Source organism: Vigna unguiculata, chromosome 6 (assembly GCF_037176805.1).
Source record: "Vigna unguiculata cultivar grain cowpea cultivar isolate G323 ecotype 2 chromosome 6, ASM3717680v1, whole genome shotgun sequence".
Taxonomy (NCBI): domain Eukaryota; kingdom Viridiplantae; phylum Streptophyta; class Magnoliopsida; order Fabales; family Fabaceae; genus Vigna; species Vigna unguiculata.
In genome coordinates, this window is record NC_140797.1 from 34206044 (window position 1) to 34220960 (window position 14917).

Here is a 14917-nt window from a genome sequence, read left to right on the forward strand (position 1 = left end):
ACATTTTCTATGATAAATCAGACTTACTATGATAGGTTTTCGTGGTGCCATAGAAAGACCACACTTTCTATGACTCCCACAACTATGATGCTGGGATACCTGTTCCTTTTTTACCTGTCATAAAAACGTGTTTTCTACACTAGTGAAAATGTAGTTTTTAAAATAAAAAAATTATGATATTCTATCTATTAAAACTCTAATAGAAAGAACACACTTTCTATGATAAATCATACTTACTATGATAAGTTTTCGTGACGTCATAGAAAGATTACATTTTCTATGACTTCTACAACTATGATACTAGGATACTTATTCTTTTTTATCTATCATGAAAACGTATTTTCTACACTAATAAAAATGTAGTTTTAAAAAAAAAATTATGATATTCTATCTATTAAAACTCTAAATTAATGCAAAAATGTCATTCCCATCAGGTTTTAGATCTTCATGTCACATATCTCCCTCTTTAATTAGACTAATAAAGAAAGTATTAAAGTATGAAGTGGTGGAAAGTAAGTGAGCCATAGTGATCAAACAAATTACAAGATTTGTCTCATGCGTGATAGTATTTGATGTTAGATTGAACATAAACTCTTACTGAATACATAAATTCAGTTTTGAATTATGCTATAAAAAATACTTAATATTTTGTCCGGAAGATATACATTATAACAAAATCATTAAATATCAATTAATTTGACAAAAAATAATTAATCACTATATTAATTAATTTAGATATTATTTAACTAATTAAAAATATTAATATTTAAAATAGCTTTTATTATAAATATAAATTACGATTAATTTGTTAATTAAAATTTAAATTAATCTCTAATGTTAAATATTTATTTATGTTTTTTTAAACAAAACTATAAATTTAAATTTTATGTTAAATAAAATAAAAATAAAATATTTTTAAAGAAATGATTAGTTTATTATCTTAAAATTTTAAATTAGAAGAAATATAATCATAAGTTCGACTCATAGTATTTTATCTTCCAAAATGATGCATCGTTTTCATATTTATTTAGGTTACTGATATAAGATTCTCTTCATCCAAAACTGAGTAACTATGACACAAAGTATTCAACTTCACTAAAATTTCTATTTCGGTAGATTAACGCTACTTTTCAACAAGAATAATTTGTTATCTATCAAACAGGTGTTGTTGCTTTCCATCCTCGATAATGGATTTTTCTAACAGTGTTTTAGATTTCTGTGCAAGTAGGTGTGGAATTTTAGGTTTAAAATTTTGTATTTACGTGTTATGATTGATTGGAGAAAAGGGCAAGTTGTACGCCATTTTTTATACTTTTAAATTCATAAATGATAGATGAATTTAAACTTATATATTTTAGTTTTAACTAAAGGATGATAGATGATAGATGAATTCAAATATATTTTTAATGTTTAAAATGGAATTCGTTTTTAAATTTTAATCTTCAAACTTTAAAAGTAGATAAATATAATTATTTTTTTTAATTTAATTAGGTTAAATTTTGTTATGTGTGAAAACTCAAAAAACATATTAACTAAATTTTGAGTATTATATTTATTTACTTTATTTAAAAATTAGGATGTATCAAAATTTGAAAAAATAATTTATCCATATGTAGAAATTATAAATATATATAACCCTTAAATGATGAATAATGTACTAATTTTATTATATTATTATTATGATATAGTTATTCATTTTTATAAAGTAGTAAAAGTATTATATTTCTTTTATATTTTAGTTTTGAACGTTAGGGCAGAGTATTAATGGCAATGACAAGAAAGTCGTATGGAAGTAATGTATGGAATAGACAAAAACATGTAAGTATGAAAAATATGTTTGCTTTGGCAACGTTGCTTTGTCGGATTCATTCATTTCAATCATTCAAAGGAGGGACAGTGTCATTTAAAAATGTACAAGTTATTGGTTAGATCGCCTCAATGCAAAGTTGATGGGTTGAGTCAATTTTGATGGAAAGCTATTCAATCTACTCAATTTTAATTTTCGTTATTTTATATTTATAGTCAATATGATCTAATCGGTTTTCTTTTGTTCTAGATTGGATAGCTTTGGTTTCAGATTTTGAAGATAAAAATCTATAAGATTAAAATATGCAAATTAAACCAAAACTTGACATTGGATCTCATATACGATTCATGGTACATTAAATTAAAAAAAAATTATAAGGGGCATTTTTCTACTAACACTTTTGGTAATCTGAATTTTTCAAAATTCATCATTCATCTTCTACTTCATAATACATAAAATAAATATATAAATTTATTTTCACTATATTACATTAATTTGGATTATTCTGATATAATTTATATTATATTAAATTTAGGTTAAATTCATTTAGTCAAGTACATTGAATCTTACGTAATTTAATTGATTTGATGTAGGATTTATCCAACTCAATTAAATATAAGCAAATATAAGCGAGGTATATCTAACTTTTTGATCTAATACATGTTAAATTTGACTATAACTGACTGGACCCAATGTGTCTGAATATAATCCAAATTAAACTTGATATGGGTTTGAGTTGACTCGAATCAAACGAGACACAAGCCAACTTGACTCAACCTAGGTTTAAGCCAAATCAACTTGTGCCTATACCAACTTGGCCCTTAAATCGATTTATCTTGACCCTAAGTCCTAGTTGACTCAGCTCAACTTTAGCTTAAGACGAGTTGGCTTGATCTAAGTAGGGGTTGACTCACCTTTACCTAGGTCTAGGCTGACTCAACTTAACTTGGGTTGAATCAGTTAGACATGAGCCTCAAATGACTCACCTTGATCGCAAGCTTTGGCCAACTCAACTCGACCTGAGTTTAGGACAACTCGATATGATCCAAGTAGGGGTCGACTCTCCTTGACTTGGATTCAACCTGTCTCGCCTCAACTTGGGACATGAATATCTCAGTTTGACTTGAGTTTAGGTCAAATCGACTCGATTAGAGACTAAGCAAACTTAGCTCAACTAGGAACCAAGCCAACTTGACTCAATCTGGGCATAGGCTAACTTCGCTCGACAAAGGACCAGACCAATTTGTCTAAACCTAGTCCTAGGTCAACTTGACTCAAGTTGTGCCCAAGTTGAATCTACTTGACTTTAGGCAATTTTGACTCGGGTTGACTGGGGCACATGTAGAACCGACTAAATTTGGGCTCGATCCAACTCAATCAGACATGTGCCTAGACCGACTTAACTTGACTTGGTTCATTGTTATTGAGTTGGACACGAGTTTGGTTCAACTCAACCTTGACCGAGCTAAGCCCAACCTTGTCTTGATTAGGTGGTGCCAAACTTGGTCTAAATGGAGGAGGCCTCTCTTGTCATGATCGTGAGGCCCAACATGAATAAACATTAGTTAACTTTGATTTTATGAACTTGGACCCGCTCTAACTTGACTAAATGTGGAATCACCCCAACTTGGCTCGACCTAGAGCCAAACCAACTTAGCTCAACCTAGGCTTGGGTTAACTCGGCTCTACCTGAGCCTGAGTTGCCTTTACTCTACCTGAACCTAAACATATTTCGCTCAACTTGTGCCTAAACTAATCTAGGTCAAGTCGACCTGACCTTGCATGAGCCTAACTTAATTTTACCTTACTTGGGTCTAACCCAATAGTTGTAACTTGAAATGACGTAGACGGACCTTAGATTTTGAATTTTTTAAATCCAGAAAGATATCCAATCTATATAAAATCCAATTAAATAAATTGTACTTAAAATTTTAAATATGATATTGGATTTGAGATAAATCCATTTAACTGAATTTAAAAATAGAGTTAAATATGTTTTTAATTCCAACACTTGGACGCAAAATTGAAATTAATCCATGTCACAAACTGTTATACATTTTTGTTTTCAAACTTTAAATGGATTTAATTCTTTAATATAATGACATTAATTTTTTTTGGCTTATTCTATTTGAGTTGAAATGCGTTAAAATTGTATAAACAACTCAAATACCATCATAAAATGTGTTTAACATGTTAAAAAAAATTTAACGCTATTTCAAAATTTGAAATAGAAACAAATTTCAATTTTGTGTTCAAGTTCACATGCTAAAACTATATTTATCTCTTAAAAATAATATGAATTTGGATAGTTTATGGATGGATTTGAAAATTGTGATTTTTTTTTTCTCACCCTTGTCCATGATAGACTAAAATTTATTAAAAGTGGTTCATGTTGATGAATTCCACTTCTCATGAATAACTCCCTCGTAATTGTGAAACAATATATTTTAATCCAGTATTGGTATTAGAACGAAAGTGTGAAATCTGACCCAATCCCATTTAAGAACATGGTATTTACTGTTTTTTATTTTCAGTTCATTTGATAACCACTCCTATCGTTAAATTGCTCGGTAATTAGTTTTTGAAATTATACTTCATTTAATTTTTATATATGTGAATTAGATTTTAACATAATCATAATTTTTTTAGTCAATGATAGCATTTGATTCTTAATTATTTAAGGAAACAGAACTTATAATATTTAATGAGACTCCTCAACTTGCAATGAAAATAATCATTTTCATTACCTGTTCTCGAGGCAGTACAATTTTTTTTTATCTAGTTCAGTGATCAATTTCTCCACAAGGGGCCACCCTGCCTTTGTTCTTGCATTATGCCGAATCATTTGGAAAGATTTAACAGAAGCTTTTTACTACAAAAATGCTTCTGCATTTTCCCCCATAGTAATGATTATGTTCATAAGAAACAAAAATGAAAAATGCAACACCAGTAAGATTAAAAAGATTAAATTAAATAATGAAAAGTAACTTTTACCTGTGAACTTAATTATTAGACCAGACAGGTCTCCATATAAAGTCTGGCAAAAATCCAAACTACAAGTGATGTAAAGAATAAAAGTCACACCTTTTAAACAACTGAATTGTTCTTAAACGAAAGTGCTTGCATTTAACTGAATTATTATAACATGAGTTGGAAAATATGCTTTAGAATTAGAAGTTCTTTAATAATAATTTCAACCATTTAGATGGTTTAAGCGATTCAAACTAATTCAATTTCGTTTGGTTAACCCAAATTAGAACATAGTCTAGTTCATCAGTATAATTTTAGGGCTGTTTCTCCATGCACCTCCAACAATTTATTTAGCACCCCAAATTTTACAAAATTATCTAAAATACCCTTTTAACTTTGACCATCTACACCCACAAAAATAACATTATCGGAAGTCGACTTCCGGTAATATATATTTTTGATTTCTGAAAGTCAATTTTCGGTAATATATTTTGACTTTCGGAAGTATTCTTCACTGAAAGTCGACATCCGAAAATAATTTTGGAGATATGATGTGCGTGACTTTAATTAAATGGTCAATGAGTATTTTTGAGATTTAAAATTTTTTGGAGGTGTAGAAGACATTTTTGAGGTAAAGGAAGAAAGACCCCAATTTTAGAGTTCAATCCAAGTTTTGACATGCAATGCAACTGGGTTCCCGAAAAAGGGTTTTCATCTTGAACCCTTTGTTTCTCCCCAACAACCCTGCACAACGCAATTTGAGGAACAATGCATTTATGCATTGCGCTTGCTACTTGCAGGAAAACCCCAACATTTCTAAGCACGGTAGCAGCCATGATGGATATGAACAGAGAATGTGACGTGATTTCAGAACTAGACAACCCTCGTCCATAATATGAATTACTAGTTTGACTGTGAGTTCTTCATCTTATACTTGAGATTCAAGCAAAATTATTACTCATTAATGCATTAGAATCCAGTTTCCTTCCCCCCACACCAAAGATCAAGTCCATGCATAAAACATTCAAGGTCTTCACTAAGCATAATACTAACTTTCGTAAAGTTTCACCGATAAATATTAAGTTTTAGTAAAATTATATATCATTTAGATACTTGTCTTTGTCTTGCATAATTTTAACATAAATCTTAGTAAAATAACCTCTTTTACCTTTAATTATAGATTGAGGAGTAAAGAAGTTATAAAAAGTAGAAATTGATATGTTTGTGCTATTTTTTCATGTAAAATGAAGAAAATTGATCGGTGGTGATGAGTACCATAAAGGCGATTAAGGAAAACTTCATGAGAAGGAAATATCTAAAATAGCCCAATTTCAAAATGTGCAGCTTAAGCTTTCAGAAAGACGGTTTGAAAATATCTAGAATGAAACATCTACAACTTAAGCGCTAAATCTGGAGCTAAACAGTCAACTATTTTTTCTATAAAAACAAAGCATGCCTTTTTTATTTGTATGCTAGTTTTGAGAACTGATATAGTAGTTCAGTTCTAGGTAATTAAGTACTTATTGTAATATCCTTATAAGAGAACTATGGCAAGAAAGAAGTAGCTCTTTGCACTTATTGCAAAAATCATTATGAGCATCTAACTTCTTTCTATTTGGAATTGGATGTAACTCTTCTGAACTTGTTATATTGTACTTGATTCAATATTATGTTCTTGTTTTATGTGTTGGTTATTTAATTTGCTTTTATTTCTTTGATGACTTAATCAATCATCATACTTCAACACTAGATATTAGAGACATCTGATTTAGTGTTTAGATTCAATCAAATCTCCTAATCTTTGACATATACCAACTATAGATATACAACTTTAGTTGGTTTAAGAAGTCTTGTTTTTAATGTAAAGAGTCTGCGTCTTTAGATTCTAATCCTATAAATATGAGAATAAAATTACAATTAAGAATATTTTCAAGAACATTAAAATTATCATTATCAAATTCGCAAGTTAACTCGTACAAGATTACGTTTCTACACATAACTTCAGAATTAACTAACAAACTCGCTTTCAATGTAAACTCGACAAAATCGGGAAAGATTTCGGTCAACTTGCCCGACAAGTTTGCAATCAAGTTGGGGAGTTCAAAGGAGAAATATTTTAAATTCAAAACGACAACAACCATAGTCGTTTGTTGTACGACACGGAAAAAGAAAAAAGAAAAAAACTCGTCTTGATTAGAGTAGGATTTCACCGCGATTGTCTCTTTACTGTGTCACCGTCGCTTGCCACTTGTTACGCCACTGCTTGTTCACCGTGTCGTCGCTCATCGCGCGATTGTTTGCTCGCCGCACGGTCGTTCATGCCGAGGTCGTCTCCATTTTGTTCTTCTCCAGCTAAGTGTCGCGAGTCTTGTTTTGTATTCCAAAAAGGTGGGTCTTTTTGTTGGTTAGTTGTTGCACCACAATGGTTTGGAGAAAAGGATTAAGAGATTTTTATTCGTTAGGTGGTGTGATGCAACTTTTAAGAAAGGTATTATATATTATATTACATATTAGGCTTTTTTAATTAATTAGGTTTTTTAATTTCATTTTTTTAATTAAGAATTAGGGATTATTTTTAGTTATTTGATAATTGTATAATATGTTTTTTTAATGTTGTAGTTCAAAACTGAAATTAGCAATCAATTTAAAGTATATCTGGGAATGAATCAAATTTAACCGAGAAGTGTATCCCATTTACTAAAAATAGAAGTAACAATGCTCCTAAAGTGCTTATATATTTAAAGTACTTTGAATTGAACTTGTATTCTAATGAACTTATCTTTAACTATTTTGCTTAATTATTTTATTGTAATATTTGAATTAATGTTATTTATAATTTTTTTCATGAAAATTAAATTCTTCCAAATTTATGAGTTGACTCTACGAACGAGTTTACAGAGCTCTCAAGAGTTTACTGAACTCAACTCTTGAGTTTGACAACTTGACTAAGATAAAGAATATAATTGATAAGAAGGACAGAGCAATTGGAGTGAAAAAAGTCAAGATTAATCTCAACATCATTCAAACTTATATATTTAAAACAATCAAACCTTTATCCCTTTGTTATTGTAAACTTAATAGATTATAAATTATTGTTTCATCAAACCAAATTCCTGGTCAAAGGGGTCTCAATACTCACACAACCATGGACCAGAAGACAGATATCATGAGCATCAAATCAAACCTATTCTGAAATGTTTCCTATCCTGTATTCAACCTATATTTTATGACATGTTTGGTATCCAACCTATCTAAAACAGGGTCTAGAAACTGCAGAATTTTACAAAACGTTAGGAACCAAAAGTTGAAATCAGAAAGAAAAGAAAGAATTTTATTGAATAGAATGAAAAGAACAAGAAATAGGAGAATACTCTCACCTCCAAGGGTTTCCCTTTAGCAGAGAATTTCTCCTTTCACAAAGAGCTAAAGCTAAATCTATAAAATGAACATCGTTCCCTCTACTCTAGTATAGTCCTATTTATAGATATGATTGGTCTGACCCATGGTATCCCTTTAATTAGTAACTACTATTATTCCCTTTATTCTATATACATCCTGATACAAAAGCAAACACACATGAATATTCATAATATGAATACTATGTATTCGTTCAGTAAATGGGGAAGCAAGATCAGATTCCCTTAAGTTGTTCATCAGTATACTCGACGTTTCATAAAAGTGAGCTAGATGTTCCAAGAAGCATCAGCACCCAGTCTATTAAATATCTGTCAGTCTGTATCTCGCTTTACATATCAAATAAAACTATAAAATATTCAGCATCATCCACAGACTCTAACAAATATGCACAAGCCAACCAGTTAAAAACTTGAGTGGCATAACTGTACAGAGAAAGTTGTTACTGAAAAAATATGAATATGACATTATAAATAGCATTACTTATTCACTAGATCTATCATCTTTCTGTAGAAAAAACTTAAATGGCATGACGTAACTTATACAGTCGAAGTCAATTTTATAATGAGATTAAGAACAAGTGTAAACACATGTTGCTCCTGATAAAGTAAATCTGGAAGAAGCTTGTCTTTGTACGGTTCAGTATAACTCTAAATTGAAGCGAGAAGAGCAAACCGTTGAAACAAAGGTGGATTAATAAACAAAACATATGTCATACCAAAAATAACAGAAGACAAACTTTGCACGCACCTGATTTTTTGGGCACAACAATGTTACATACAAAAGTCAGTATGCAGTCAACAATAAAGCAAAAGAAATTACATGAACTAAGGTAGCATACAAAGAGAATTAGCTAAACAACAAAACACAGATCAATGAAATGTACCGCTTAAATGTACCTAAACCCTATAAAATTTTGTGTACCCTGCATTGTGCCTGTGTATCAAGTATATGTGAGGACAGAATGGAGGGCTTGTCTTGGATGGCTATATAGTACACAAATAACACTCCCAGAAATTACCAGACTATTTTTCTTAAATTCATAGAGGTTACAGCAAAATGTTATCCACATATACATACATTAACCTCTTCTCTCTCTCTCTCTCTGTCCTCAACAGCAACAACCAAACCTTGACGTATTAGGCGGAGTTGTCTACATATATCAACCAAAGCCAATCTGAAGAACAACCTTAGCAAACCATTAAGAGAGACTTCTCTTTTTTACCAAAAGTTTTCTTGGATTTTTCTCTTTTAATCAACTACTTTTCATTTGATCTACTCTTCATCTTAGTTCTTATGGGAGCCTGGAAGCTCTATTTCTCTTCAATATAGCCTAAAATTGTCTTCCCTACCTCCAAGAAAAAAATTGGAAATCACAAATGTCTCATACTTACTATTTTGAACTGGTTAATTTTCCTATGGATGAAAAAATGGGGGCTAACAATGACTTATCTGAAACCTTTGATTGACTTATCATATCACAATGTATTTGTTGTAGCCAATACTTACACGATTACCGTTTCCTAGGTGGAACCCCAGCATTGTATTGTGGTGTCTTTATAGAACTACAGTAGAAGAATATAAATTAAAAAGAACATCGTACTCATCCATGACCAGGGCCATTTCCCACCAGAAAAGAAAATAATAATATAGAAGCCATCCCAATGGCCAAATTCATCCATCCTTTCATATAACAACACTCCAAGGAAAGAGAAAAGGATTGCGGTAAGACAAGAGGACTAATCATTTATTTAAAGGAGTAGAACAACCCAATACATATAGCTCAGGGAATCAACTTGTCATTGCTTTTGCGTACAGCAAACCTTAAAATTTATGCAGAAAGTATAGACCAACATGTCACTCTACACTAATGTTGGGACCTACCAAAATAGAAGCTAAAGAAGCAATCGCAACATATCAGATCATCAAGAGGTAGAATGCAACAGAAAACTAAAATAATATACAGACATTGAAGATGAGAGATCCTAATCTAACAACAGGGAGTTAGTTAAAGCTTATTTCAATCATCCAAATTAAGGATAATTCTCTAATTCAATACAGCAAAGGGGTAGCTTGAAATGCAATCTAGCAGATCAAAACAATATACAATGCTTAAGCACTCTAAATTACATTTTTTTCTCTCCAAAATCCTTAGGATCAAGACCAACTATGTGCTGCCTAGTCCTCTACTTCTAATCATTTACAGATCAACTTGATTCCATAGGAACACCAAGGTTTTCAGTAGATAAACTTCTTCATAAATACTTATAAAGAAATTAAGAAGGCAAAATACACTAAATTTTTCCTGCAAACTAACTTATGAACTTAAATTTATTTTATCTTCTCCTTTTTTTTTTTCTCATATAAATACACCCTTACTGAGAAATTCATGGTCCAACTCAGTGCATAACTTAAGCACTTCAAAAATTTAATAAACATTCACACATAAACTTTCTAAGAAGGGCGAGTGATGACAAAACGGCTACTGAAACTTACTAAGAAGAGCGACATAGCTAGTAACGACAATAAAACCGAAGATGGCGTAACCGGCAGCGGCGGAGGCTCCGGTGATAGCGGCGGCGACAGCGTACTTGAGAAGCTCTATCGGATCGGCGGCACGGGGTTGATGGTTTCCTAATGTTGATGCAAACTGGAAGGGTTTTGCAGAGCCCAACCCCCAAATCCGTGGCTGTTCGGAGCAGCGGTTTTGTTCGTTTCGGTCTAGGCTTTACCGGTTCGATCCGGTATATTACAGTTGACCGGTGAAATCCGGTTTAACTGTTTCTTTTTTTCGGATAATCAGTGTGTGAAATATTTAGTAGTTGTTTTTTCTAATAATTGATAAAAACACAAAAAAAAAAAAACTGATTGGCTTTTTTTCGGAGACATTGATTTTCCCATTTTCTTTAAAAACAAAATTTTCTTGATTTAAGATTTTATAAATTTATGTTTGAGAATAGAAATTTGTAATATAATAATAATGCTTCCATATTGTTATGGACCAACAAGTCATTGACATGGTATTCGAAAATAATATTCTGATGAGATTTAAAAAAAATGCTATAATATTTAAAAAAGCTATTTCTAGGTATTCATCGTGTTAGTGACTTTATTTCTAAGACTATATAATTAAAGGAAAGATTTTTATAGAAATATTTCAATCATTAGAGTTTTTAAAATATTAAAATTTAATTAAATATTAAAAAAAAAAGCATCGTTCACATACTCTTATCTCACTAAATTAGTTGGCAGTTAGTTAAGCTGAAGAGTTTTATTATAAAATCAAATCAAATATTGATTTTTTTCGCCAAATAAATAGTCTATCACAATATATAAATGTATAATTATCGAGACAACTTCTTACATCAAATACATTTTTAAGTTTATTTAAAAATAACATATTTTATTGTAATACTTTTAAAAAATATGAGTCTTTATGCCCAGTTGGCCCATTTTTAAACTCATTTAATAATTAAAATAATTATATTGTTGGATGTTTTTCTATGAATCCAGATTTGATGATTGACCAAACTGCAACATGTTCGATGAGAGGAGAAAGTTTTTCCTTCAAAGCCAAGTTTTGTCTTGAGTTGTTAGAAGCTAAAACAAACAACTTCTAGTTCTATTACCAATTGAGTGCTTCATTCTATAACGGGAATCTCTTGTCACGTTTTGTATATGAAAACAAAAGTAGAAATTGTTTAAAATAATTGTATATTAAATAAAAATTATAGAATCAAGTTTAACTTTTGACTATCATTTTAATATACTAGTTGAGACATTGTTAAACTCTTATGATTTTGTTTTTAATAAATCATCTTCAACCTTCTTTCATAAACAATATGAAACATATTTTAGTTTACTTAATCATTATTAAATAATTGTTCAAAATAAAATTAATTAATGCTCAAATTAAATGTGTTGGAAGATGATATAATCGTTTTCAAAATTAGTTGTCATTATGTGGTGTCCCAAGGTATTGTTTTTTATTTTGGAACATGGAATTTTGTTGTTGTTTATGGAACCTTAAAAAAGAATGAGTATTTAAATTAAACTTGACATCGACTCTTAAACGATAGGAGATTTATTAAATGTATATGAACAACTTACATTACACGTTAATCTTATAAAATTGAATTAAACTTAAAATTTACACGTTAATTTTATAAAATTGAATTAAACTTAAAATCTACTTTAGCATAGATTTTTATTTTTATTATATATTGTTCAACGATTTCATTTATAATTAATGTAAAAATTTCAACTTAATATTTATAGGTATTGTTTGATTTATGAAAAAAAATATTTTTAATATAAAATTAATTTTTTATAGGTAATTTAATAATAAATGATATGATAAACTCAGCATAAAGATAAATTCTAATATTATATTATAAATTAAATTAGTCATGAAAAAAATAAAAATTAATACATCAATATAAAATAAAATAAAATAAGAATACGTTTATCTTAGTTGAAGTTTGGTTAGGTACGATGGACAACAAATAAGATGATGAGGCACAACAATTGGCACGATGTAAAAGTGTGACAACTGACAACAGAGTGAGTTGAGAAATAAGTAGTTTCGTTGCTGCCAAAATTCAACATAATGATGATAAGACTTGCAGAAAAGGTAGTAGCATATATGATTTTGTTATTATTATAGTAGCTTACATCTAAAGCCTCTCTTGTTATAACAAAACCAACCAAATTAGCAGTGTCACTTGGATTACTTCCTAAGCAAAATCCATTAACAGATTCTTCACCTTCAACATGCAACTCTTCATCCTTCAAACAATTCGTTTGGTAGATATATATTTTCACCTTTCTGCCCATCCATCGATCTTATATAATCAGATACATTTGCTAACATTTATAATAGGTTTATTAGTAAATATAAACATGAGATTAATTCGACTAAAGATAAAGTTAAATTACAACACGCGTAGTTTTGACTCTAGTATCACCGTTGAGATTTTTGAAAGAAATTACTCATTAAATATAAGTTCAGTTTACACATAAAATATTAACGCCACTCTTAACTCTTAACTCAAAATTTTAAGAAAATAGATTTATGGATAATTTTGTCTTCAAATCCCACGTGGAAGCCATTTTGACATGTCGAGCTCAAAACTAGTGATCATGAACAACCATTTGCCTGTTTATGTGACAAATAGTAACTTCAGAATTGGCCATGTCCTTATCAGCATTTATTTCAAAAACCCTGAATAGCAGGTAAGTTTGGGACTTAGGATAACATCCAATTTATGCCATCTGCTTTATAATAATTTCCCAACCAAGGGCATTCTTGGAAATTAAAAAAAAAAAAAAACACTACAGTGATGTACCTATTCCCTGGTCTCAACCATTATATAAAGAGTTCATCCCTTCATGGCTTCAGAAACCAACATTCCCTTCTCATAACAACCACAAACTCTCATCACTTCCACTTCCATTCTTGCTCAGATTGGAAGGTATGGATCAAGTTAAGTCCCTCAAAATAAAATCTTTGATTCAAAGCAAAAAACTCCATGACTGTGTAATCAAGCTTATCCAATTGTTAGTCTCATTGTCTGTGTTTTCTTTCTTCATTTCTCCATCTTCCTTGCTTGCTTTCCTCTACCGCTTCAACCTCTACTTCTCTACATTTTCTTTGCAACTATTTACTCACACCATAGACAAGAACTGCATGTTTCTACTGTGCAATGGCCTCCTTGTGTTTGTTGGCATAACAAAATCTTTATCTGGCTCCACCAGTGTTTCTGATAAGTATCTTGAAGGTGGATCATCACGATCTTCATACTCAGATGTTGAGGCTAATGAGCCAATAATGTTGGTGGAGAAAACTCATCATGAACTTGAAGGACAGAAGAAGGTAGAAGCAGAACATGCGATAGAAATCAAGTTTTCGGTTGAAGAAGGTGAACAGAACATGGTTTTGGAAGGTGAAGAAGAAGGGAAAAAGAATAGTGAATCGGCTTTGAGAGAAGAGGAAGAAGCAAATGCAGAAAGTGGAGGTGAAGATGAAGAAAAGGAATCAGAAATTGGTGAAAGTGTTGAAGAGGAAGAGGTTGTAGAAGAAGAAGTAAATTGGGTGTTGAGCACTGAGGAGTTGAACAAAAAGTTTGATGATTTCATTAGAAAGATGAAGGAAGATTTGAGGATTGAAGCTCAAAGACAATTACTCATGGTTTGAATTTGATTAGGAACAATCATATGATATTCCTCTTTTACCCTTTTTAGGATTTGTATTTTTTGTTTAGAATTTCTAGGTCTCTAAATTACTTCTCTAGTATAATAGTTGTACTTCATGCAGAATTTAGATGTTGTAGGATGAAAAGTGCACTTTAGAGTAACACTATAGAATTGTAATTATGAATGAGAAAACAATGTAAGATTTTGTGGAATACAAGCATATATGCTTCGTTTGGTTATTTTCTTTTTTCAACACTTCAACTTCAATCTTCATTTTCAGGAGGATCCAACTAATTATTTTTCTTTTATAAAAAAAAAAAAAATCTTTTCAATTGGGTTAGTATTTTGGGACTTCTTATTCATATATATTCCCTTACATAATGAAGATCTCAATACTAAATTGTTTCTCTGCTTTTCTTCCTTGTATATTCATAGTTGAAGTTGTGGGGTCGTGTTTGTAAATTTTGAAACTTTTGTTAAAATTGTTAATAAAATAATCTTGATTTAAAATCAACTACATTTATTATTTTT

General features: G+C 30.4%; 1 protein-coding gene and 1 long non-coding RNA gene across 2 annotated transcripts; one reads left to right on the top strand and one right to left on the bottom strand.

Annotated features, from left to right (window-relative positions):
- Positions 1-6833: 6833 nt before the first annotated feature.
- Positions 6834-11049, bottom strand: LOC146885829 (uncharacterized). Its single transcript, XR_014995547.1, has 2 exons — positions 10688-11049; positions 6834-8941 (listed from the first exon to the last, which is right to left on the bottom strand). It is a non-coding gene; the product is annotated as an uncharacterized LOC146885829 (long non-coding RNA).
- A 2530-nt stretch (positions 11050-13579) lies between these two features.
- Positions 13580-14625, top strand: LOC114187626 (uncharacterized). The gene has a single exon (XM_028075921.2). The coding sequence runs from the start codon at positions 13668-13670 to the stop codon at positions 14385-14387; it is 720 nt and encodes a 239-aa protein (XP_027931722.1). The 5' UTR covers positions 13580-13667; the 3' UTR covers positions 14388-14625.
- Positions 14626-14917: the final 292 nt, after the last annotated feature.

Excerpts from the sequence above, each read along its gene's own strand:
- LOC114187626 (XM_028075921.2), top strand. The coding sequence starts at position 13,668 with ATGGATCAAGTTAAGTCCCTCAAAATAAAATCTTTGATTCAAAGCAAA.